We start from the raw sequence: 27,012 nt of genomic DNA, 5'->3' as shown, positions 1-27,012 counted from the left end.
TGCTCACCACATTCAGGGTTTAGGTCCTATTAGATTTTCAGTGACTTCTGTGAGAGGGTCATTCCTTAGCTGGGGGTCATAGTGTGGTGAGACGATAGGGTAATGTGGGTGTTACTTTTTTATAGACACATTTTCAGTAGAACTTTTACTTATGAGCAGGATTGTGAATTGGAGGCACAAATAATTCAGGAGTATTTACAGTTAGTAGGCAGACCAAGAAGTCACATTTTGGAGATGAGAAACAGACAGGTTATGTTGATACTTCAATGCAACGTGGATTTGTTCCAAAACGTTGCAGTCCTTACAGAGAATAATGAGCTTCCATTGGAAAATATAGAATCATATTATAGTTCTCTACTAAGAATGATTTAAATCATGATAGGTTTTTGTGAAAATAAATAGATCTGATGAGTAAATTAGAAGGTCTATCCCCATTCTGCAAGAAACCACAATTCCTTGCTTTACATTCCATATAGTACAACAGATGTTTTCCCCTGCTTATCCCTACAGTGAATTTCGACTGCCACATAGACAAAAAAAGAGTTTAATACTCTGTTCTGAAGAAGCAGGAGGGCAGTTAACTGATTTGTCCTTACCTTAAATTACTTCTATGTTATGGAAAGAAAATCAACGTGTTTCAGCCTCCAATGATCAAATATTGGCCTTCTGAAGGAAAGAACAAACATGTCCTTGTTTCGTTTATAAAATGTGATAAACAATTTCTAGGCAACCATGGATTTATACATATGACAATGTGCGGAGGGTATAACAGAAACAGTAAACTAGATATCTAAAAATTATAATATAATCTTTATTCAATTATACATGTACATGTCTTATTAAAAACAAACGCTGTGTGTTCTTTAGAACATAAAATCTTGCCACAAACAATACACATATAAAATATACACTGGTAAATAGAAATTTGTTTCCATATAAAACTTTCAAACATGGCTGTAAAAGTGAAATTACTTAGAAGACTGTATTTCTTGGCATAAAGGGGCTAATTATGATTGCGGAGTTCCCGCATCCTCCGGGCCGGCGGAAGCCACCGCCGGCCCGGAGGATGTGGGAACTCCGCTGCGGAGCCTCCACAGACCCACCGCCAAATTAGGATGGCTGGTGGGTCTGCTTTTATGTCCGCAGCTTTTCCGCCGCAGTCGCCTTCCGACCACGGCGGAAAAGCACCAACATGTCTGGCGGTGTCTATCAGACACCGCCAGGCATATTAGGATGTCTGAAATACTATGCTTTTCCACGGCGGCTTTTCCGCCGTGGAAAAGCATACGGTTCTTCACTGCGGGGGCCCGTTGCGGGCCCCCTAGGTGAAGGGGGGGTGGGGGGTGCACATGGGGGGTACCTATGGTACTCCCCTTCATTTGCGTGCACGAAGCGGCAGGCACCGCGAGGTGCCTGCCGCTTTGTGCATGCAAATGCACTGTTGTCATTTTTTACATTGCAGCGGGTGCCGCTTCAAGCAGCACCCGCCGCAATGTAAAAAATACAGGATGGGACCGCCAGGGTGGCGGTCACATCCTAATTGTCATGGAGGGACCGCCGCTGCCCATGCGGACGGTCCCTCACACTCAGTGGTGGCGGACGGACGCAAGTCCGTCCGCCATCATAATTGGCCCCAAAGTATTTTTTATTTCACTCTATGTAATTGCTTTACTCTATGTAATGGATTTATTTTGCTGATTTAAGTCTTTGGTGAGTGTTTTGTTTTTATGTCGATTGATTTTTTCATTAAGAGAGGACTCTTATTTTAACATAATTGGGAAATCAGAATCATACCCCACTATATGCACTCACCCGAGAAGTGAGTATATAGTACTCTTTGGAACATTGAGAATGACATACCCCAATTTTAGTAGGCTTTCAGAAGAACTGTCTTTTAGAAAGCTAATTCATCTGTCTTTTGTTCAAACCACATATATGTGTGGCATGATCTCGGTCAATCTGAATTTCCCAAACTATATAGAAAATGTTCCAGGCTCTGACAGCTCTACAATGCAAAGATATGGTGTGCTATGCAATTGCTGACAACTTAGCACATTGCAATAGACTGAGAGTATAGAAAAGGCCCAAGTAATTGTTATTTAGAGACACATTCAGAAATGACGAGGTTTATCTCCAAGTCCATAGACATATGCATAAGGGCGCTGTAATATACCTCCTAGCTTCTCTTAAACATGTAAATGTAAATGTAGCAGTACTTGTATAGCGCACAAATCGACCCATGAGGGTATCTCGGTGCTTGTACACACACCACTGTGGAACCCTTCCTAGCTTTTCCCTGTGAGGTGCCCACTCCTGGGCACCCCCAAGGTGAAGCCAGGCATCATAGCGTTGTTGGGGCTGTTGTGGAGATTTAGCAAGCAATTGCCCAGAGTTGCAGAGTGGGACCAATGATTAGAACAGGCACCGAGGTGAGAGTTATCAGGTCCGAGGAAATTGAGCCCAAGACCCGCCGAGGCGGGAATTGAACCCTAGTCCCGGGCTAGACCTCTGTATCAGGATCTGCCGCTCTAACCATTGAGCCACACTTCTCCACCTGTGGCCCTCTGGGACCCAGAGGCTTCATCGTCACCCATTGAGGCCTTATGTTTTCAAGACAAGAGGTAAGTTAACATGAATAATAAGGATTGGGGATCTAAATGGTGGTGTGTAGATGTCAGTGCACACAGTCTAACATAGGCCAAGAAACTTGTGACAATTCTCTTCAGCTGATCTCCCAAACCCCTTTGTTAAATTGTATTGTATTGTAATGGCATTTATATAGTGCTTACTACCCCTGATGTGGAAATCGAAGCGCTTTACACCAGGCAGCACGCTGGTCCGGGACTCGAGTTTGAGGGTTAGTTCAGTGTTATTGGTTACTGTTTGTTATTTATTGGGATTAGTCTTGGGCACTTAAAGCAAACCATTCCATGCAGTCAATTCAGTTTTTTATGGTGGACTGATGTATTAGCGGCCAGTTGAAATAAAAAAAAAGCTTTTACAATGCAATGGTTTTGCCTTTGACAAAGTTAGAGCTATTGGCATTGTCAATGACAAATGTTTTATTTATGTGTTGGTTTTAAAAACAGATAAATTAATGGCATTGTCATTTCCAATGCCAATAGCGTAATCTCACGCAAATGGACGATGGTTACAAAAAATTTTGAAAAGTGCTCTATAGAATCAGGAGGAGTCTGGGAGGGATAATGAATAGAGATAGAGCCAAGAAGGAAAAGCAAATTAGGGTGAGAGAGAGTGGTGCATTGGAGAGAGTTAACAGTGTGTTGAAGGGAGAGTGAGTGACGGGATGAGAGTATGAGCAGAAGAAAGAGAGGCAGTGAGAGAAGGAGAGTGTGGTGAAAGGGAAGAGTGAGTGACGGGATGAGAGTATGAGCAGAAGAGAGAGAGGCAGTGAGAGAAGGAGAGTGTGGTGAAAGGGAAGAGTGAGTGATGGGATGAGAGTATGAGCAGAAGAAAGAGAGGCAGTGAGAGAAGGAGAGTGTGGTGAAAGGGAAGAGTGAGTGACGGGATGAGAGTATGAGCAGAAGAGAGAGAGTCAGTGAGAGAAGGAGAGTGTGGTGAAAGGGAAGAGTGAGTGACGGGATGAGAGTATGAGCAGAAGAGAGAGAGGCAGTGAGAGAAGGAGAGTGTGGTGAAAGGGAAGAGTGAGTGATGGGATGAGAGTATGAGCAGAAGAGAGAGGCAGTGAGAGAAGGAGAGTGTGGTGAAAGGGAAGAGTGAGTGACGGGATGAGAGTATGAGCAGAAGAGAGAGAGGCAGTGAGAGAAGAAGAGTGTGGTGAAAGGGAAGAGTGAGTGACGGGATGAGAGTATGAGTAGAAGAGAGAGGCAGTGAGAGAAGGAGAGTGTGGTGAAAGGGAAGAGTGAGTGACGGGCTGCCGAAGATCACACGCGGTCCCTCGCCTCACAATTGGTTTCCCTGTGGCTCACATTACCCAGAGCAGTGTGTATTGTAAGACTATGATTGGGTGAAATGCACTCTGACTAACAGACAGTGACCTAAAAAAACAAGCATTTGCAATGCAATAGGTCTCGCATTTACGCGAGTTTAAGCTATTGGCATTGTAAATGACAATGCCTTTTATTTATGTTTTAAAAACGAAAACAAAAATAAAAGGCATTGTTATTTGCAATGTCAATAGCTGAAAGTCGCCTAAATGTGAGACCTATTGAATTGCAAATGCTTGTTTGGATTGAGAAGGGTTGGGGAGGGGTTGAAAAGGGAAAAAGGTGGCACATCTGATCACTGTGACAGACATCTCTCACCAGCACTTTTCAGATCTCAACTGGAAACTGAATACAATTATGTTTTTCCTGGTATGTGGACGATCGTTAAGAATTATGAGGTGCTTGGAATACAAAAGTGCAGGTACTTGCTAGTCACTATCCTTAAGTACCTGTATGTGCACCCCTGCAAAGAGAAGTACAGGGACTTTTCACTTAAAATTTAAAAAATACATGTACTCGGTATCTGTGAGTAGACACTGGTTTAAAGTGCTGGAGTAAGCTCCATCTGTGTAGTGCACATCCACAATTTCCTATGGCCTTGTAGTGCTGTTTGGAATGACGTTTTCGGTACGGTTCTGACACTCTTCCTCCCAGTATATCAGTGTGCCTACAGTGGTGTGAATGATTGGAGTGTTGTTGGATGCAATGACATTGAGCCTTCAGCAGCGCGTATTCAGTATGTAGTTTATTGGAAGTAAACCTGTGAGGGTCGACCTAGGTGCAAGGCAGCCAGACTCCTGCAGGATGCTCAGGTTGTCCACATTAGATATATTTACGTAATTAAATAGAAATAATCTAAATGAAAACTATTTACATAGGCAGCGGTTATCCGGAAAAAAATATGCAGGACCTAGCCTTCCGGGAGCTGTGTTAAACATCCCTTGAAAGCACAGACCCAGTGATTAGCATTTATTTTGACTGACCAAGTTCAAGTCATAACAGGTGACCTTACATGCCCTTTGACCCGCAAATGACATTGCAGTGCTGAATCGTAGTTTTACCTTTAACCCCTCAATAACATCCTTTGTTTTTGTTCCAAAAGGGTGATGTGGTGGAGGGGGGTCGGCAAGGTGTTGAAACTACAGGGAGTTCTAAACCCCCCTACTCTGTCCATGATTCCCGGGACCAGATGTTGCGAGGGCAGTGCTAGAGATACCAAAGGACTAGTCAGAGCGAGGGGTGTTTGTGTGTTTCGTGTGTGCCTGATTGTGGGCGGAAAGTGGGGGAAAACACAGCGATGTGGCACTGTGAGCGGCAGCAGTTGGTCCAGAGTAAGGATTCACAGCAGGGACTGGATCTGAACATTCCTTCTCCTCTCAAGACGTGCAGCCGCCTTGATGTAACAACGAGTTGGAGAGCTGCGCACAATAAGACGCATGGCTGCCAGTCACCATGATTCAATGTGAAAAAAACAGAAGCGAGTTGGCGAGCTGCACACAATAAGATGTACGGCCGCCATGTGTCAATGTATTGAAAACAAGCATTTACAGTGCTATAGGTGTCGCATTGAGTGCGGTGTCACTGAAGCCGGCACCGTGCTTCGAATTAAAGTAAAAAATAAATAAATAAACGTAGCGCGGTGTACCTAAAGCGGGCGGTACGCTCTGAAATAAAGTAAAAATAAATAAACGGAGCGATGTGCCCTAAAGTGGGCTCTGCGCCCTGAAATAAAGTAAAAATAAATAAACGGATCGAGATGCTACTTTAGTGGCGTAAGTAAACAAGCTGTCCGATGGTTGGTGCAGCATAGGGTGTATTGTCTTTGCCCTGAGTGCTAAATTTGTGCCGGTGATGCCATTTTGGGGACGGAGGTTTCTTTTTCATTATCACTCTTGGACCAAGAGTGAGTGAAAACAAGTATTTACAATGCAACGGAGGGGGGGGCGGAAAGGCACGGAGAGCGGGAGGGGGGGCGGGAACGGCCACACACTGACAGCGGAGGGGGGGGCGGGAACAGACACACACGGACATAAGGCAACAAAAAAACAAAGCACTCACCTGGACTTCTTCCGGCGGCCGTAGTCGGCATGGAAGAGGAGCGGGAGAGGGGGCGGGAAAGGCGACCACGCCCACGCGAGCAGGCAGGCGGGTGCCGGCAATGCCGGACCAGATTCAGGGGCGTTTCCGAGAATTGGCTTTCGGCTGACGTAGCGTGACGTAGCCAAAAGCCAAAAATTCTCGGGAACGCCCCCGAATCTGGTCCTGCATTGACGGACAAACGTGTCTTCCAATGGCTAGCCTCCATTTATGGAGCTAGCCAATGGAAGACGGGGGCGGATTCCAAACCCCATACTATACTCATTAGGTTTTCGACTGCGCGAAAAAGCTGTGCAGAGCTCAGCTTTCGCCAGGCAAAACCTAAAAACTGTCCTTTAATTAAAACTTTGGTTTATCGCCTCTCCTTTTTTTTCTCTCTTTCAAATGTTCCTCTCCTTACCTTTCATCCTCTGCATGCATCCTCTGTCTGAGCACAACCTACTCTGACATAAAACTTATATTTACTCAGACTTGTCTTACTCCTCCTGCAGCTATCAGACCCTTGCACAGAAGGGGCAGAGGAAGAGGTGGAGTTGCCAGAGCACAGTAGCACTGAGGAGGTCCCCGGAGAAGAAGAGAGGAGCCACGACCAAGAGGAGGAGCAGGAGGAGGAAGTCGCTACCCCTGCCCCCCCAGCCTACCTGACCAGGCGGCGCTCGCATGGCTCCGCACCGTCTGAGGCGGTGAGCCCTCCTGCTGGTCGGATGCGACGACTCTCTGACTTTCGGAGCTGTCTTTTGGGGGAAAGTCTATTCCGCTCTTCTAAAGATGGTAAGATGCACCTTATTTTGTCACTTGGAATTGTGTGTAGGGCGTTGGAGGGTTAGTAGCCGCACACGCAAACCTAAACTCAAGACAGCAATAGAAAAACTCTCCGAATCCAATCAAACTCCAATCTAAAGTTTGCCAAGCAATGGTAAAGTGCCTTGTTGAAGTTAAATCCGTATGCCACACCTTCAAAAATGTGTTATAAATATTCAAATCATTGCACAAAATATATATATTTTCCTCAGGCCACACACAAGAGTGGAATAACTTGAAACTTTGTGAATTTAATCTACACAAAAAATACAGTGGGAGCTTGGGTGTGTTTCCTAAATGCAAAATGCAGAAAATGTATCCTGCCTTTTTTGAGGAAAAGGAATTCAAAATGAGATGTTGATTGGTCTATAATTTCTATGTGCACAGAACTAGCAAACACACGTGCAGTGCTCCCGAAGCCATAACAAATGCATGTTTGGATTCTGTCCAGACATAATGCGGGTATAATAACATAAAAAGTGGTTAACTATTCGAAGCATATGAAACTGAGCCCAAAGTAAACAATCACTCCTCCAATGTACAAAAAAAACTAAATATTGCACATAACTTCTAATAAACATATATTCGGGAGAACAACTGTGCATAAAATGCATGAAGTCAAAAGACTGAGAAAAAGCCTAAGTTGTACAGTCCAGAAAGCCAATGCACTTAACTTCATCAATTTGAAAAAAATAAAAACATGGACTGGAGGATTCCACACTGTGAGCTACATTACTAAATTTGAAAATTCACAAACTCTCCACTGCACAAACAATGCGAGACGCAATACATTATTAATGGCGGGTTACGTTTTTTATATTAACAAATCATGTATTACTTAACAGAAGTATTCTACTTTCCAAATGTTATCTTTTTTAAATAGTTTCCACTCGTTGCATCCTAAAATTCTGTTGAAATCTTAGTCTATATGCTCATGACGTCACATATGATGTGACAGATGGCATCGCAAATAACATTGATGACATTTTCAGTGCTTAATTTGTAAAACAATAAGTGATGGTGCCCACAGGCAGCACTATTCAAGAACCGGGGGGGGGGGCGAATTTGGGGTTAGCAGATAACAAAAATTGCGTGATCGTGATTCCAGCGTATGCCTCTTTAATGCACCACCTGGCACTCCCTGCCACTTAAGCGCGCTCTTGCAGGTTCCTTTTCATTCCTGCTGCTTTCTCTCACTGTCACTGTTTTCAGTCTTTCTGTTGCTCTTTCTTTCCATCTTTTTGTATTTTTTTCCACTCTTGCACGGGATAAGTACAGGTCCCCAAAAAGAGTGCTGGTGGGCTCAACCTACAACCACTGCCTCAAATTAAGCAGTGCTTTTAGTGGTATTAATACGTGATGTCATAAGTAGCTGAATTGATTGATAAGTTATGATTTTTGATGTATGTCATGGGTACTCACAAACTTTCTCTCGGGGGCCAAATTTACAGTATGGGTTGTGTCCGAGGGCCGCACCAGTGGGGGCGGGATCATTGAGGGAGGGGGCGGGGCTAGAGCAACAAAAAAAACTGTGACCATGAGGTTGAACACAGGTCCCTGCAGCGGACGGCTTCATCCACTGAGCCACCAGACCCCGCATACACACATACCTCTCTCTTTCTCCCTCTCCCTCTCCCTCCCCCTCCCTCCCTCTCTCCCTATCTCTCCCTCTCTCTCTCCCTCTCTCTCCCCCTCCCTCTCTCCCTCTCTCCCGCTCCCTCTCTCCCTCTCTCTCCCTCTCTCTCCCTCTCTCCCCCTCTCTTTCCCTCTCTCTCCCTCTCTCTCCCTCTCTCTCCCTCTCTCCCCCTCTCTTTCCCTCTCTCTCCCTCTCTCTCTCTCTCTCACACTCCCTCCCCCTCTCTCCCCCTCGCTCCCTTTCTCTCTCCCTCTCCCTCAGACTGTCTCAATCTGTCTCTCTCTTCCTGATTCCCTCTGTCTCACTCACTCTGACTGTCTCACTCCCTCTCTCTCTCTCTCTGTCTCCCTCTCTCTCTCTCTGTCTGTCTCTCCTAACCTCTCCCTCTCTGTCTCCCTTTCTCTGTCTTCCTCTCCCTTTCTCTGTCTTCCTCTCCCTTTCTCTGTCACCCTCTGTCTCCCTTTCTCTGTCTTCCTCTCCCTTTCTCTGTCACCCTCTGTCTCCCTTCCTCTGTCTTCCTCTTCCTTTCTCTGTCTCCCTCTGTCTCCCTTTCTCTGTCTTCCTCTCCCTTTCTCTGTCATCCTCTGTCTCCCTTTCTCTGTCTTCCTCTCCCTTTCTCTGTCACCCTCTGTCTCCCTTTCTCTGTCTTCCTCTCCCTTTCTCTGTCACCCTCCGTCTCCCTTTTTCCATCTTTCTCTCCCTTTCTCCGTCACCCTCCGTCTCCCTTTCTCTGTCGTCCTCTCCCTTTCTCTGTCACCCTCCCTCTCCCTTTCTCTGTCTCCCTCCCTACAACCCTCTCCCCTCTTTGTCTCCCTCCCTCTCCCTTTCTCGGTCTCCTTCCCTCTCGTTCTCTTTGTCTCCCTCTGTCTGTCTCCCTCTCTTTGTCTCCCTTCCTCTGTCCCTCTCCTCCCTCTGCTTCCCTCCTCATTCTGGCTGTCTGTCAGTCGACCTCTGTCTGTTTCCATCTATCTGTCTCCCTCCCTCTGTTTGTCTCCCTCTGTCGGTCTCCCTCCCTCTGTCTGTCTCCCTACCTGTCTCACTCTCCCTCAGACTGTCTCACACCCTCTAACTCCCTCTCTCTTTGTCTCCCTGATTACCTGTCTCACTCACTCCGACTGCCTCTGTCCCTCTATCTCTCTGTCCCCCTCTCTCTCTCTTTGTTTCCCTCTCTCTCTGTCTCCCTCTCTCACTCAGTCTGTCTCTCTCTCCTTACCTCTCCCTCTCTGTCTCCCTCTCTCTCTTTCCCTCTCTGTCTCCCTCCTCACTCGTGTCTCCCTCCTCACTCGTGTCACCCTCCTCCCTCTGTCGCCCTCCCACTTCCTCCTCCCTCCATCAGTCTGTCTCCGTCTTTCTCCCTCCCTCTGTACGTCTCCCTCTCCCTTTCTCTCTTTCTCTGCCTTCCTCTTTCTGTCTCCCTTTTCCTCCCTCCCTCTCCCTCTGTCTGCCTCCCTTTAACTCCCTCCCTCCTTTCCCTCCCTCCCTGGCTGCACGCGGATGCCATGTACAAGATTACCTGGCAGGTCATGTGGGGATGCTCTTGCTGGGGAACGGGGACACCGTAGAGATGCACTTGTGAAAAGTGCACATCACTCGATGTCGTCAGCCGGGCCTCGGAGTAGCGCGGCGCTCAGGCAAGAGCTGGAGAGGCTCTCTGCTACAAACGGCCTCTGTTTTAACCCCCTGTTCCCCGGGAATGTCACACGAGATCTGGATCAGCAGGGACACCCACAGTCAGGATTAAACGGAGGCCTTGTTTATGCAATTTTACAACAATTTTGCAACAATTTTACAACAATGCAGAGCGCGCGCACTGATGATAGAGTGCATTAGGGATGCTCCCTTAAGGGTATATGATTAACTCAAAAGACTCTTGTCACAACGCCGCACAATGGCAGTATGATTTTCGATTTCACTTTTAACTCGATTTCACTTATAAAGCTGAAAGTATTTCGACGGAGCACTTCAGAGATCGGCAGAATTAAGCAAAGTCCCAGCCCTGGCCACGGGGGTCTCACACACCTAGACCCCCACCCCATTTGTGACGCACTCCGGCTTCAGCCTTAGGCAGCCCAAGGGCTTTAGGTTTAAGCCCTGCAGTGCCCAGCTGTAACTGTCAATCAGGTTTCATCAGAGCCGCACCCGAGCACTTCACAGGTCGTTAAAAGACCATTCCTATGTTAATGAGGCTTTTTTCTTATTCCACCTCTTGGCGCCCCTGCAGCTCCGATCGGACTATCACTGGAATGCCGGGCCCCCACAGAGCCACAGAGCAGCAGAGTCTCGGCACGCACTGTTTGCAGACACACTTATTTTTTTAATTTTAACCATGGGTAAATTGTCTGCAAGGCCCGCGGGCCGCCAGGGAAGGCTTGCCGGGCCGCTGACGGCCCGCGGGCCGTACTATGAGTACCCCTGATGTATGTGGTGCAAACAGTGGTTTATGTTGTTAACCATAACTGAACAATTTGGGGGTTTCTCTTTTATTTCGTAATCATACCCTCACGTTAACTGTAGTTAATTAACAGAATTTCTGTTTTTTTTTTAAAACGTGTTGAAGTGTTAGGAGCAGAAGAGCACCAAAACAAAAAAAATTGAGTGAGTTTTGATGATATACTCCTTCAACTGTCTACAGCAATTGTGCACAGTGGGAGTTGGCAGCAGGCTAAGTCCCACAGCCATCACTGGCTGAAGATCCCTGTTGCTTATGGCCGTCAGTTGTGTGCATCAAGGGCTGATCACAGTGCCTGGCTGTTCAAAGGTCTCCATGGTAAAGCAATATAACCCCACTGTACCCGGCCTTTAGCCACTATTTCCACAGTGCTCACTGTGAATAGTGTTTACTAGGCATAGTTACACTGCAAATTTTTTGTCTTAATGTTTTTTCACCTCGTGAGTCATGGCCATCCCCAAGCTCAACAATGGTAATAAATAGCATACAGCTGCTTATCCTCTCTCTGTATCTCTATTTCTCTATATATATGTGGGTGTGTGTGTGCCCAGTTTTGATTAGGCCAGAGTTTCCATTGAAAAACAATTTTCTGTTCTCTTAATAATATTGGTACTGTTCAATAAATCTGCAAAAAAATTCATCTGATTTGGGTTTAGCATATCAAGTTTCATGGAGATCCATAAAGGAAGAAGGGGGAAAAGCGGCCTGAAAAAAGTTGACTTTTCCCAGTTTAACTCCCATAGGATTCTCTGCTTTTCCCTACAGAAAATACAGCTTTTCGGCATTACACCAATCTAGAGATGAAAGCAAAACTTTAATCAAGGAAGTGCCAATGCTTGGTTGGTGTAAATCAGTTCAGTAGTTTTTGAGAAATTAATATTGCAGCAATGTTGGATGAGCTTTGGAGGTTCAAAAGATTTGATAAATCCGAACTTTTGGTCTACAGATGATCTGTAAACCTGAATTAATTGACCATGCATGGAACCAAATAAAAAAAAAGCAAATTTGATTGTTAGAAGGAGCTTTTGCCCATTTTCCATTTGGGATTACAAACACAATAATGGGTTTATGAATCCGACCAATCTGATGGGATGCTGCATTATAGAAACATTTGTTGAAGCCTTTATTAAAGGACCCCCATCCTAAAAAAAAGTGAAGATGCCATTAGGGGCAAGGGTAACATGGTCGGGGCAAAGAATATCAAAACAAAACCACAAAATTCGCTGAAAATATTTGCTAAAGAAGTGATGATTATTTACTCACTTCCTAAAATAATGTCAATAACATAAATCATGTAAATTCACCTAAATACTTTAGTTGAAAGGACATTATAGATATGATCCTAAAATCAAGATCCTCCAAAGTTCCCTAGTTAAGGTGAGCTGGACAGCCATAAACCCTTTCCAAGGTACTGAGGGTTACCTCACATGTGATGCCAGTGATGCAATAAAAAATGACATCATCAATGGGCCTTGGGTGCTGAGGAAAAGGGTGCAAACTGTTTTCATTAGACAAAATATAATATATCCTACATTACCATGTCAAAACATACATGTTACATATGGCAGCTTCTTGTCCCATTTCATTTACCAGATATTTCTGAAGGCAGAAGGTTGTTCAGTAGATAGTGCCTCTTTCAAAAGAAGTAGCAAACTATTGTCTTGAATCGCGGTTACTGAATAAGATTTTTCAGCTATTGCCACAATAGTTACAGAATGTCAAAATAAAATTCAAAAATTGTTACCTTTCTGTCCCAACCATTTTGTTTTTGCTCTTGGATTGTTCCTCTTGTTTACACGTACATGTCTCGCTTTAAGTTGTTTCAATCATCATGGTAGAACAGCCCTTTGCCTAAACTCGCCATTTTGCTTCAGGCATTAATCTATAAAATATTTTTATTTTGTGCTGTTTCATCACAACCATTTAAATGGCTTAGATTAGAGGTGATTAATCGAGGGTCTCTTGCGTGTGTTTAGGGAGGTGCCAGCTACTGTAAATAGGTTGGGTGGGTGCTTGGAAGTTCGAATTTAATTCTTGGCTCCACAAAGAGCCAGTTGAATTTCTCTAAGTAGGTTTCAAATACTTTTGACTTCAAGGATTCAGTCACCTGTTTATGAAACCTTTGCAGTCTTATTTCCATATCCCTGGGGTAGTCGGGTGTATACAATGATGTAGTAAACAAGACGTGAAATCATAAGAATTCCCACACAATGCTGGTTTGAAAAAGTAGAAAGACTCTCTGAAGCATGGCCAGCTGGAAAGGAGATCTATTATCACCCCATGAATCTGGAGAGCAAAGGGAAATCTTTGTTAAAGATAATCCCTTAATATTTCACCTTCTTTGATATGGCTGGAGACAGTGCTAGGCATACGGACAATACAATTTGCAGGATACCAGTTAAGGTCACTCCTGCACATTCCTTTAGCCATCTGAGGAGTTGAGCATGGTCTTTCTCTAGGGTGATAAGGAGTTCACAGCAACTGCATCCTTCCCAGGCATTATATAATGTTATAGAGCAGGATCTGATATGATTTGATATAATATGAAATTATACATGATATGATATCATATGAAATGATGTGATATCATATGATATGATATGAAATGATCTGATATAATATGAAATGATATGATATAATATTTAACTATATGATATGATATATGATCACCTCCACTTTCTCCTGGACCAGGACAGTGTTGTTTTCTGTGAAATTATTGACACATTTCATTTTAAGAAACCCATTAATGCCAGACATACCTTCCTTGCTTGTGTGGAATGTCCCTGATCAATCTCTATTAGCTCTAGTTCCTAATTTTTAAATTGAATGTGACAGAGATAGACCAACCTTGATGTAGCTTTAGTATACCTGTTCTTGGGTCCTTGTCTGGAAGATGCATTATTTTTTTTCTGTTGTGATATATTCAAGTTTCGTGGGTAATGGGTGGTTTCGTGGAGGTTGCACGGGTATCACTTTGAGTCTGAAAATTTAAAGAGCAAGTTTTTACGCCCTTTGAATATTGTGGTACGTTTCCTGTTTCTTTACGTGGGTAAAGAGGCCGTTCCACAATTTGCTGGCTTAGATGGAGCTAGCTCGACTTCCCAGTGAGGTTTTTTGAAAGATCAAATGTTCAGGCCTAGATGTGTGCAGAATAGGAGATTTGGTCCACAGTGGTGGTGCTTGAATTTTTTTCTTGGGCATATCTGTCCTCTGCCATAAAGTGCTGAATGTGTTATGCATAGTGCTTAGAATGTGACCTAACGAGACACTGAGAGCCAATGCTTGGTCACATGGGCAGACGTGGTGTGGCCCCAAGGGTTGAGGTGTAGGGTTATCTCACCCTTTGTTATTTATTTAGGAGAGATTTCTTGGCTCTTAGGTTTAAAGCATTTGTGTGTCCACACAAGAGAACATAGGTGGCTTAAGCTCTTTGGGAATGCCTAGACAGGACGAAATCTGTATTAGCGTTCTGAGCATATTTGTTGGGGGTGTCCCTACACTGTCAGTTTGTGCATCATGGATGGCTCAGCTTTTTGTTGCAAGTCTGTTTGTAGGGGTGCTCTCTTAAATTTGCATGCTAGGCCACAAGCTCTTAGGCCGTCTGTGGTTACTCTTGGTTTTTGTCTGGGTTCAGCTTATGGTGGTGAGGAGTCATCTAGTCATTCACCATGACCAAGCAAGGTGCCATCCTGGATGTCCTGGTGCCTTTGAGATTCATGAATTTGAAGAAGATTTGAGAGTCAGTGGCGTAATGGTAACAGGACAGGAGGAATGACTTAATCAGGTCAAGCAAAGGCTGGGGCATATGTTTAAAAAAAGGCGAGAAATGATCCCTGGTGCACGTGGCAGTGTTTAGAGTTAAAAGCTGGTCGTGAGATGTTGTGGCTCAGGTTCAACAGTAAAGAGGTGAGCACGTTCAAGCATTCTCCTTGGATGCCCACATTCTCCAGTCCTCGTAGGTAGTTTTGGTGGTGCACTTTATCGAAAGATGCAGCGAGGTGTAGTGGGATCAGGGTGTCTTCTCCATTAGCAACTAATTGCGCACTTAATTCATCACTTGTAAAGGATGGAATAGGCTTGTTCTCTCTGGAAAGATGGTACTACCCTATGCATCTGAAAAGGTATTGATTTTCTCAATGAGTTTCTGCATTTGGATGCAGAAAGCCGTCTCCAATAATTTAGCCAAATCGCATTTGTTTGCTATGGACCAATGTTTCAAAGCGTAATTTTTACCCAGGCCTGGTGTCTCGTAAGGCAAACATTTGACCTCTTTGGAATGATCCCTGTGGTAAATGAAATTTTGGTAATCTGATCATTTGTGCAGCTCCAGTGATAGGTTTGAAGGATAAGATTTCCTTCAAGGTAGCCAAGGGTATCACTTAGCTGGTGATCCAAATGTTTTTGCTGTGGGGTATTAATTCTTAAAATGCCCGATTCAAAAGCTGGGAGAATGTGTTTTGGATACTTCTTTCCAATGCTTGAAATGGAAAAATAGAAGTGCAGGTACTCTGCACCTGAGCACCTGCTTGTTTCTAAGAAGTGCCAGTACTCTCCAATTAAAAGTATAGCATTTCTCTTGAGAAGTGCCGTTACTCTCCCTCTCAAAACAAAAAAGTGCCAGTACTCAGTACCGGACCATTCAAAGCACTGCTTCTTTTACATATTTGGTTATTCGCTTTTTATTTTAGGGCGTGTGTTGTTGATCAAACATTCCTACAAGTGTAATAGAAATAGAATACATTGAAAATTGTGACTGATAGCTACAACAAAGAGCCAACTTTCAGAACTCGCATAAGTAGAAAAGACAACTTTTTTTATCTGCTTTAACCTGATTGGTCAATTCACATAGATGACAACGCAGCATCGCTAGAATTTGGACGCGCACACGCCCTTCACCTTCTGGTGGCCCACTGTCCTCGAGTAGGAATTACAACCAATTTCAGTTAATCAGGGCCTTCATAAAGGGCGCTTTTCCCCGGTCCCCAAGCCTTTTTAGACCCTGCGCTCTTGGCCTCTAGTCACAAATGGAATTTAAGTACCTTGGCATCGAAAGGTAGCTTTCGTCACCAACACTCGTCATTAACGTCAAAGCCCCGCTGTCTAAGTTTTGCCTTCATATTTTAGCAAAAAACAAAAGTAGCCATGCATCAGAAATTATGTGGATGGTAGTTAAAAGCGCATTTTACAGTCTCTGACCTACTGGAGAGAGACCACCCCTTGGGAAATTCACAGGGTTTCTGAATCTGGCCAATCTAACATTTGCAGTCTGTTAAAGGGACCACTTACTTACTTTCTACGTCCAAGGTCGAAATAAGGCCGTAATATTGCCCGATCGAACATTTTCTCACCACTTAGCCATATTAAAATGTGTTATAAATTAAAAAAAAAAAAAAAAAACAGATTTGTTAATGAAACATCCTATGTGGAAGGAAATAGTGCTGTAGATTTGGGCAGATGCAGGCTGCGGATATGGAATCTGGTACATACAATCTTCATTAGAGTAATAGATTGTAACAAAGAGCCCTATTTTATTTACGTCTGTTCGAAAGAAATCCTTAAAATCTCAAACACCGATGTCGACTGTACTTTAGTAAAATAATTCACGCTTGCACAGTTATGAATTCAAATTCTCGCTGTCACAGAAAAACCTATTTAGAAGCGAGCTGTTTTGATTTAATACCTACAAAGAATTGTGTAAAAAGCTGCAGCTTGTGTAACTTCAAGCAGAAATCAGCTCAGCACGTTTTAGGCGTGTGTGTCTCCCTCTCTCCTGCTAGCGTGAGAGACACGCCACACGCCCAACTGGATTAGCTGGGCTACGTACATTGTATTGTATTGTATTGCATTGTAATTGCATTTATATAGCGCTTACTACCCCTGACGAGGCGTCAAAGCGCTTTTTCGGCTGGTAGCACGCTACTCCGGGACCCATAGAGGATTAGTGTTGAATTAGTATAGTGAAACATACAAGTGCATTTTAAGTGGTGGATCGGTTAGTCAGTTATTTGGATTTGGAATGATAGCAGAAGGATAGAGGAGGAAAAAAAGGTTTTTATTTATATAGCGCTTATTACCCCTGATGCGGTGTTGAAACATGCCATTCAGGAAGCCCATAAGGATTAGTGGTGAATTAATATGGTGAAATATAAAAGTAATTTCAGTGGTGGATATTAGTCAGTTATTTTGAGTGAGAAGGATAGCGGAGGGATAAAAGGGGAAGAAATGTTTGCTTTCATATAGCACTCGGTACCCCTGATGGATGTTGAAGCGCTTTTCTGGCGAGTAGCACGGCACTCCGGAACTCATAAAGGATTAGTGTTGAAAATTAGTATAGTAAAATATGAAGTAATTTGAGTAGTGGATATGTTATTCAGTAATTTGGGTAGAGAAGGGTAGGTGGCGGGATAGTGAAGGGAAAGAGGTGTGTATTTATATAGCACTTGCTACCCCTGATGGGGTTTTGAAGTGCAAGTAGGACGCTACTCTGGAACCCATCAGGATTAGTGTTGAATTAGTATGGTGAAACATGAAAGTAATTTTAGTGGTGGATATGTTAGTCAGTTATTTGGATTGAGAAGGGTTGGGGAGGGGTAGAAAAGAGGGAAGAGTTTACAAAGGTTTGTTTTGGGCGATCGGTATAGAATAAGAGATGTAAGATGATGCAAGGAGGCGTAGAGTAGGAGAGAGTCTCGAAAGGGTTATTTTGGGGATCATAGTAGTGGTATGGGGTTTGGGGTTAAATGAGAAAGTGGATGTAGAAGATATATTGAGTGAAGTATAGGCTGAGAAATAGGAAAGTGCATTGAAAATGCTAAATTAGAAGAAAATGATAAATATATAGATCCATAAGTAGATTGAAAGTATATAGATGCATAATGGAGCTATGTATATTGGGCAGCATTTCTGGCCCTGGTCCTGGTCAGTCTTGAAACAGGCTCAAACAGGCAACTGCCCTTGTTGACGTCAAACAAATGATACCGAGAGGTGATCAATAATTCGCAGCCCACAACAAGATTTGTCAAGTTTATGGGAGTTGTTGGAAATCTGTTGGAAAATAAAAACGTCAAACAGCGGCTGTAATGCGTAATTAACTTCTTCCATTAATGAGCTGAGCAGTGTAGCTCACTCTTCAACTGTTTTCTAGTGACTTACAGCCCGATTCATCAAGCGAAATTGCGCTCCCAAAGGGCCAGATTCTGAGAATCTGGCCCTTTGCGAGTGCAATTTTTGCATTTGGGATTCATCATCCCAAATGCAAAAATCGCTATTAGCGAAATCGCATATTTGCGAGGAATTGGATTTAAGAAATGCAATTCATCAACCAATTAGAAATTGCGAAATCGCAATATTTGGTCGCAATTTACCGCGAAGTCTGACTTCGTGGTAAATTGCGAAAAAAGAGTAAAAAGCACTTTATTGCATTTTTTTCTTTTGCATGTTACACACACACATGTCCTTTGGACATGTGTGTGCGCAACACCTGTTTAAATGTGCATTTAAGGGGTGCTACAGGGTGTCCTTTGGACACCCCTGGCACCCTTCAAATCGCTATCTTATTTGCGATTAGCAAATTGCTAATCGCAAATAAGGAATACTCCCCATTCATTCCTATGGGCCTTTTGGCCCATAGGAATGAATGGGGAGTTATTCCTTATTTGCGATTAGCAATTTGCTAATCGTAAATAAGGAATGTGTAGGAATCGCATTTAATTTTCGATTCCTACATGAATCCCGTTTTGCGAGTCTGTAATAGCGATTCCTTATGAATCGCTATTAAAGACTCGCAAAACGGGTCTTTGATGAATCTGGCTGCATAATTCAAACGACTATACAAATACTTATTCTTTCACATTAGTTAAATAATTTAAAAAAAGACAGCCTCACTTATTAGTTCATGGTGCGGTCCTACCACTAGGTGGCGCCAAATACTTTGCTTTCTCCTTCCCCGGCGAGAATAGTTTACTGATTGCGAGGTGCTTCTTGGATTACAAGCCCGAGGATCCCTACAATGGTTTTTGGCTCAGGCCACACAAAAGTTTACGAGAATCCTGCAGTCATTCTGATTCTTTAACTGGTTGCATGTTCATCCAGAGCTTTAAAAAGAAATATCCACGAGCCTGTGGTATGATCTCACCCCATCCCTGCACGGTCCTGAAACACTTGGCACGAGGCTGATTATTTTCCGAGAAAGTAAGACATTTTGTCCTGGCTCAAGATGGATTTGAGACTTTTTTGTACAAGGAGTGGTTGAGCAATGCGCAGTAAACAGTCTATGGGCGTAGAGGGAAAGCACCGTGCAACTATGTGAACATTATCGTTCTGAATACCCGTGTAAGTGAGCAATATTATTTCCTTTCGATAATCTATTAATCCCTAAATGCATCTCTGCAGGTAGAAAATACGATTGAAGAGATGTGCGAACATCTTCTCTCATTAATTATCTCAAACCCAAGGCAATTGGAAATTTGCGATTGTTCAGCCGTGACATTATTCACATATTTATAGATTTGCCGCATTTTCTACCTAATCCATCATCCACTGTTTAATCTGCAAATTGATAAAAAATTGCTTCTAGCTAAAACGGTTCAAAAGTTATTAAAAAAGCGGTAATACATGTTGCTACGCACTAGAAGGCCCTGTGCGAAGGTTGACTGGTGACCTTTCTGTTGCTTATTGTTATATTTGGGTGTTAAATTGATACTAATGAGGTGCAGCAAATGCAGAGACAGTGCTAAATTTAAAAATGACAAAATAATGACATAATACCATCACAATATGTGTCACTTTATGCCGCATAATTTGGCTTTTCTTGCTGCATAATTTACTCATCTGTGCCTCATAACCTGGCTCTCTCCTACCACATAATTCCAGTGGCTCTGCTCACACCTCAATTTGAATTTCATTAAAAACATCACGGTTAGACTTCTGATGATTAAAAGTTCTGACCGACAGAGGAAGATGCCAGATTCGGGCTGGTGGGCGTATATTGGAGTCATAAAGCCAAGCAAATCCCTTCCTTTGAAGTTTTGTAGTGCCAGTATAGTGTCCTTATGTTCGACATTGTCCTATTATGTCCGTTTCTGGGGTTCCTATCTCAAGTGATATAGTTCTAGCTACAATTATCCAACATTCAAGGCCTCACATAGTGTACGGTAAATGGTTCTTTTTCCAATTCTGTAAGTTGCATCCAGAGTATTTTGTCTGGGTCTGGTAGCCTCTTCTGGAGTATTGCGTCCTATTCTTAACACCTTCGATGCTCATGACGAGCTCAGCTCGTCATGAACAATGGGAATACATCAGGGCCAGCACAGGAGGGGAATACCATCAGCATTGATGGTGTTAAGGTATCACCTAGAATAATGTGTCTAGTTCTGTGGCCTCTTGTAGAGTATTGAGAAGTGTTGTGAAGGTTTGAACCAGGGCCAGACTGGCCGTAGCGGGCACCGGGCAATACCCTGGTGCGCCGCACGGGTGCGGGTCGGTTTTGGGCCCCTGAGGCTGTATTTGTTACAGGGCTGTTTTAGCAGCATAGCTGCAAAATCGCCCCTGTAACAAAATCGGCCTAGAACTGGCCCCGGAAAAGAGCACGGCAGTAGCTTTACACTGGGTTGTGTGTAATAAAGTTGACTTTTAAAATGTCAGCTACATTGAAGTCGAGATGAAATTATCGAGGCAATAATGTTGTGTCTTACATGATTATATATGACAATTCCAAAAATGTTAAATTTTAAATTTCGGTTTTATTACATGCAATTTTTAGATGTATTTAACTGCACCCTAACATCCCTTTAGTATCTCTTAATGCTTCCTATCTCGAACCCTTAAATCTTAAACTACCTCTTCATGCTACCACTCCCGAAACCCTAAAAGCCCTAATACCTCTGAATACTACCCATCCTGAACCCAAAATACACCTTAATACTCCTTAATGCTACCCTTACTCGAACCCTAAATGCACCTTACTATTCCTTAATGCAACATTCCCTGAACCCTGAAAACCACTTACTGTCTCTTATTGCAACCCTTCGCTGAACCCTACAACCCCTTACTGTCCCCTAACCCTGAACCTGAAAATACCTCACTTTACCTTATTGTTATCCTTCTCTGACCTGTAAAAAAAAACTCTTACTATCCCGTATTGCTGCCCATTCCTGAACCCTAAAACTCCTTACTATCCTTTAAAGCTACACTTTCCTAAACTCCAAAAACCCTTGCTTAAGTGTATTGCTATCCTTCCTTGAATCCTCCCCTCAACCTAAAGCCCTCTTACTTACCTTGGTTGTTGCCTTTCTATGAACCGTAAGAAAAAAACCTTATCATCTCTTAATGCTCCCCTTCCCCGAACCCTAAAAACCCCGTACCACACTTTTGCACGGCCTATTCTTGAACCCAAAATAGCATATACTACACCTTAACGCGTCTATTCTCTGAACCTAAAAACCTCTTACTTCATCTTATTGCAACCCTTCCCATCCCTGAACCTTGAAGCCCTTGCTACCCCTTAACGCTGCTTCGCTGAACCCTGAAAATCCCATAATACCTTTACCTCTACCCATCTCTGAACGTTCAAAACCCTAAACGATCGATCACTTAATGCTACTCTTTCCTGAACCCTAAAACCTGTTACTACCTCTTAACGATAACATTCCCACACCCTAAAACCCCCTGATCACCACTTGACACTACCAATCCCTGAACCGTACCAAGCCCTTACTACCCCTTAACTCTACACATTCCAGAATCCTAACAAGTAACAACTCCTTACTAGTACCCCTTCCCCATCTGACTTAAATGCTCTTTTTCGCCTTTAACAGTAGAATGGCTCCTTGGTCCTGCCCCACTACACTTACCATTGACCTATAAGGTACAACATTGTCTAATTATGCGATGCAGCGTGCGCTACGAAATTCGTTTTATTAATTAAATTGTTTACTTACCTCCAATTATCCATATTCCGGTTTTTAGCAGCCCCCACCCTGCCTCTCCCCTGCCCCGCCTTTCTGCCCGACTGAACATCCCTCCACGGGCCGTGGCTGCAGTGCGGACAAGCATCCGGCACTGTGCAATCATCCCGAACAGCCCTCTACGCAGTTCGCGTAGCTCTACACGTATCTCGCTTAGTGCGAAGTACACTTCGTGTAGCTACGCGTAGCGCAACTACGCGAACTACGCCCAGGGTTACTCTGCACCCATGTCTGTAACATAGTGCAGGTGCAGTGGGAGAATCCAGTGCTTAATTTGTAAAACAAATAAGTGCCAGGGCTCTCATCAGGTGGCCACTGCAGTTTGCAGCACACATTGCATCGGTCATGCTGCCAGTGATAGTAACAATATAACTACTAACCATCGCACTCCTACAAGTGTGATAATTCGGACGATACCAGGCCCCAAAGCTCTAAGAAGGGCTTCAACGGCAATAATAGTCATTTATAATGTTTATTTAATTAATAATTCACTGTTGTTGTGGTCATCTCTAAATTAGCGAGACAGTGCCACCTTATGGCAGGCTGTTACAAGCACCAGTGTTGACAATTAAGTGCCTGTGCCGAACACCAGAAACCACCGGCTCAAACTAAGCACTGAAAATACCACTGTGCAAATGAGGCCATCCCATCTCAGCTAGCATCAGTGCACATTTATCACTGGGGCAATCTATACTAATATAATAAAGAGAGAGCCCAAACCTTTGAGGCGGGTAATCTCAGGAACCACAGCACCAATCACAACACCCAATACAGCGTTGGAAAGGGCAGTTGCAGCAGAAGGACATAGGCTATGCAGATGCTCACCATATACCTTTAAAAGGTAAAAGAACCGTGCAAGCAAAGTAGTCCCTTGTGGGCGTGTCTGCGTTGTGCTGTGGGCGTGTGCTTGGGGCGTGACTAACGCTGGGGGCTTGTGGTACTTTCCGCCCTTCATGCCATGTTTCATATTGTGTGCTGTGAGCGTGTGCTGGGGGCGTGGGCGTGTGCGGGGTTACGGAAAAAAAAACGAGCGTTTTGCCCAATATTTCATTGTTTTTTTCTTCCCAGCTTCTGTACACTCCAGCTTCGGGTGTCCACCCTGCTCCCTTTAAATACCCCTGCACCCCATAATCATAACCCACCCTTACTCCTTAAAATACCCCAACACCCTTAAACACTAACCCATCTTAACCCTATAAATATACCCTGTACCCCAAAACCCAAACCTATCCCTAAACCCTAAAAATACCCCTGTTCCCCAAAACCCAAACCTAGCCCTGAACCCTATAAATACCCCTGTACCTCAAAACCCAAACCTAGCCCTGAACCCTAAAAATACCCCTGTACCCAAAACCCAAACCTAGCCCTGAACCCTAAAAATACCCCTGTACCCCAAAACCCGAACCTACCCCTGAACCCTAAAATACCCCTGTACCCCAAAACCCAAACCTACCCCTGAACCCTAAAATACCCCTGTTCCCCAAAACCCAAACCTAGCCCTGAACCCTTAAAATACCCCTGTACCCCAAAACCCAAACCTAGCCCTGAACCATAAAAATAACCCTGTACCCCAAAACCCAAACCTACCCCATAACCCTAAAATACCCCTGTACCCCAAAACCCAAACCTAGCCCTGAACCCTAAAAATACCCCTGTACCCCAAAACCCAAACCTAGCCCTCAACCCTTAAAATACCTCTGTACCACAAAACCCAAACCTACTCCTAAACCCTAAAAATACCCCTATACCCCAGAACCCAAACCTAGCCCTGAACCCTAGAAATACCCCTGTACCCCAAAACCCATACATATCCCTAAACCCTAAAACTAACCCTGTACCCCATAACCCAAAATTATATCTGAACCCTTAAAATACCCAAACATCCCAAAACATATACCTCAGTACCCCAAAACATATACCCCTATACCCATACTTACCTTATCCAAACATTAAAAAAAAACATGTTTTTACCATTCATGCATTTACAACAAATTTCGTTGTAAATGTATGCATGGTAAAAGCATATAAAATGTAATGCCATGCGTTATAATGGCATTGTGGAGTCATGGTATTTTCGTAATGAAAGTATGCGGAGTGATGGTATGCGGAAAGAAAGTTGCGGAATAATGGGTGTTCACCCTCCCCCGGTAAGTACATTGGTGGCACGGCGGCCCACATCTCCAGCAACATACTCATATTTTTTCACCACCGATTTGAAAAATGCACAGGTCTCTCTCGATGATGGCCAGCACCGACATACACTTTTAGACACACCTCCCGCCACAAGTTCTAGAATTGCGAACTTTAGAGCTGGGGAGCTACGTTCGAATCTCGGCATCAGCTCAACATCCTGTGATTCCAGGCAAATCGCTTTGTCTCCCTGTGCCCAGCACAATTGAATGTGTTCTTCTGTAATGTAAATTGTGCTCATGCCATGTTGTCGAGTTCGCGCTATATAATATTGCAAGGAGAAAATAAAGTAGGGAAACTCGAGTTCACACACTACTGAACGCGCACTCTTAAGTGCATCAGCAGTGCACTGTGAATCGGAGCGTTACACAGGCCTGTCACAGATAAGAAATGCTATCAAAACGAAATCCTACGATAGAATATACTACTGGCCGGCAGCAATTCATACCCGGACAACGTTGGGTCGGGCTGCTAGTCTGTTATAAAGAAGGAGCCACGTACTCATCTGTGACCCTTTCTGTAATACCAAAGTTCTCTGGTGGTGCAAAAAACTGGGCACACAGGCCGTACTTATAATACATTCCCAAGCCCTCTCCGTTTTCTTGTGCGTGACACTGAAACTTTACCCACTTTATCAACCCATGTATGCTACTAAGGAGCTTTCAGGCTAGGCTTGCACTCCTGAAATACCACATATATTTAGACACACAGAAGGCCATTTCTGGGGCAGAATCTCACTTACTCGAATAAGAAGTAAAACACTTCATAAAATTCTTCAGCTTCTTCTAGGCTGGCACTGGTGGTACTTTGCTAATCCAGAAGCTGCAGTGCTTTACCTAGAGTGGTACATTCTTATGTCATATCCAGGCTTACATTGATGACACTTTACTAATGTACTGCTTAAAGAATTTAAAAGGGTTCAGGTTTTTAGCAGGCAGAATAAAGTGTTGCAGGTGAAATGTGGAATTTTACCTAGAACACCTCTTCATCTAAAACGAGAGTCTCTCATTGCTTCAAACCAGTCCACTCCCCGGATGCTGCATCGCTTAGCCACCTTTCAAAGTAGTCAATCCCTTAGTTGAATAGTGCTTTTTATCTTATATATTAATATTTTTACACACGTTTATAGTTACGCTCACTAATGTTGTCCAAAGAATCAACAGGTTTATACTTCCATCCCTATTATATGCTGATGATGGGGTCCTAATGGGCAACACCCTTAAAGCCCTGCATCTTTTAGTGCAAGGCTTTGTTGATTTTATGGCCTCTTTAGATTTGTGTACACATTTTTAAACATCGTTTATACCAGCACTTTTTCTTACCTGGGTTTAGTTTTTGCTGCTAATGGTCTGTGGACAGACCATACTGCTTACTGCAAGAACAAGTTTTCTAGGTCCTTAAACACAGTACTTAGCCTGCCCCAACCCAGGAGGGAGGTGCGGGGGGAGGGGAATTCTACCTATTTTAAAAATCTTTAAAAGCCAGTGCACACTGACAGCTACATATGGTGCCAAGGTTTGGGGCATTACCAAATGTCATAATATTCAGCTTGAGGAGAATAGGTTTTGTCACAAGCTTCTGGCCCCCCCAATCTCTTCTTCTCAATTTGTGTACTATAGTTAACTTAAGCTATACTATATCGAAGATTTTATTACAGCGTGCCCTTCCTCTATTTTGGTTAAGCATGTGGAAAAACAAGGCAGCGTCCCTCCCCAGAGATATTATATAATTGACTGTCTTAAATGCAAGAAAGGCATAGAAATCCCATGGTTAGCGGAGTTAAGATCCAGTTTATGCAGGATTAGTTAAGGAAATGTTTTTGATAACCTGAATGATCTAGATACTGTAAAGAAAAATAAGTTGCAGGAGCCCTGTATGGGTGCCATAACAAGGAAAGACAGGCAACACAGTCCAGCAAATCTAGCATAGTTGAGTATGTGAATATTGAGAATAATCAACATTTAACCAGCTATCTGACTAAACCAATGGGTTGATGGGAGCATGGTCTCCTGGTCTGCCTAAGAGCTGGGACTGTCGAGTATCTACTATGCTTCCCTCTGGGCTTTCAAGCAAATCTTGAGTTCATTCCTTGTCCATGTAATGGGCATTCGGGACAAACCCTATTACATTTTTTTTTTTTGCAAGTTCTATGAACAATATACTAAATTATCACTGCTCCCTTTTTAAAAAAAAAGATCTTATGTTGATTTTAGAGGTGCCTACAAAACTCTCCTTGTACTGAGCGAGGATGAGCTAACAACCCATGTGGGAACAATTCTGAAAATTGCGGTTAGAGCCCGCATCTCAATGAACTTTGTCTAACTGCACTTTATTGTTTGTAGTGTATTGAAGAATCATGTGCTTGCTTATAACAATTTTATGATTATGCATGTATTTATTTATTGCATGTGCTTGCCTCTTTTATGGATATGCTTTGTATCTGAATAAAGATAATTGAATTGAATAGAGGTTTAGTGGAAAGAGGCAGAGGGGTGGAGAGGAGAGGAGAGAGAGAGAGAGAGAGAGAGAGAGAGGGATGGAGAGGAGAGGAGAGGAGAGAGAGAGAGAGAGAGAAATAGAGAGAGGGTGACGTTTGTGTGTATGTGCGAGAGGGGGATGTGTGTGTGCGCATGCTGATATATGTGGGTGTACACGAAAAAAGGAAATGTTCTTCTGTGAATGCGTTTCTGTGTATGTGTGTGTGCATGTGCAAGAAAGAGGAATGTGTATTTTGAGGGGCGCCTTCGTGAGCAGGCAAGAAAGAAACGAAAATGTTGATGTGCGTGTGTGCTCATGTTCGAGAGAGAGAGATTGTTTACAGTGTAGTTGCTGACATCCCTTGGCAAATGTGCGGATATTTTTTGCTGAGATGACTAAACCTCCCACTGATACAAAAACATGCTTGAA

General features: G+C 43.6%; 1 protein-coding gene across 1 annotated transcript in view; it reads left to right on the top strand.

Annotated features, from left to right (window-relative positions):
* Window positions 1-27,012, top strand: part of ARHGEF25 (Rho guanine nucleotide exchange factor 25) — a 922,723-nt gene that overhangs the window by 124,077 nt on the left and 771,634 nt on the right. The window contains exon 2 of the mRNA XM_086966567.1: window positions 6,557-6,836. Coding sequence (XP_086822693.1) covers window positions 6,557-6,836 — 280 coding nt within the window. The remainder of the gene's footprint in view (window positions 1-6,556; window positions 6,837-27,012) is intronic.

Source organism: Lissotriton vulgaris, chromosome 1_1 (assembly GCF_964263255.1).
Source record: "Lissotriton vulgaris chromosome 1_1, aLisVul1.2, whole genome shotgun sequence".
Lineage (NCBI taxonomy): Eukaryota > Metazoa > Chordata > Amphibia > Caudata > Salamandridae > Lissotriton > Lissotriton vulgaris.
The sequence above is the reverse complement of the archived record's forward strand: the minus strand, read 5'-3'. Positions and strand labels throughout refer to the sequence as shown.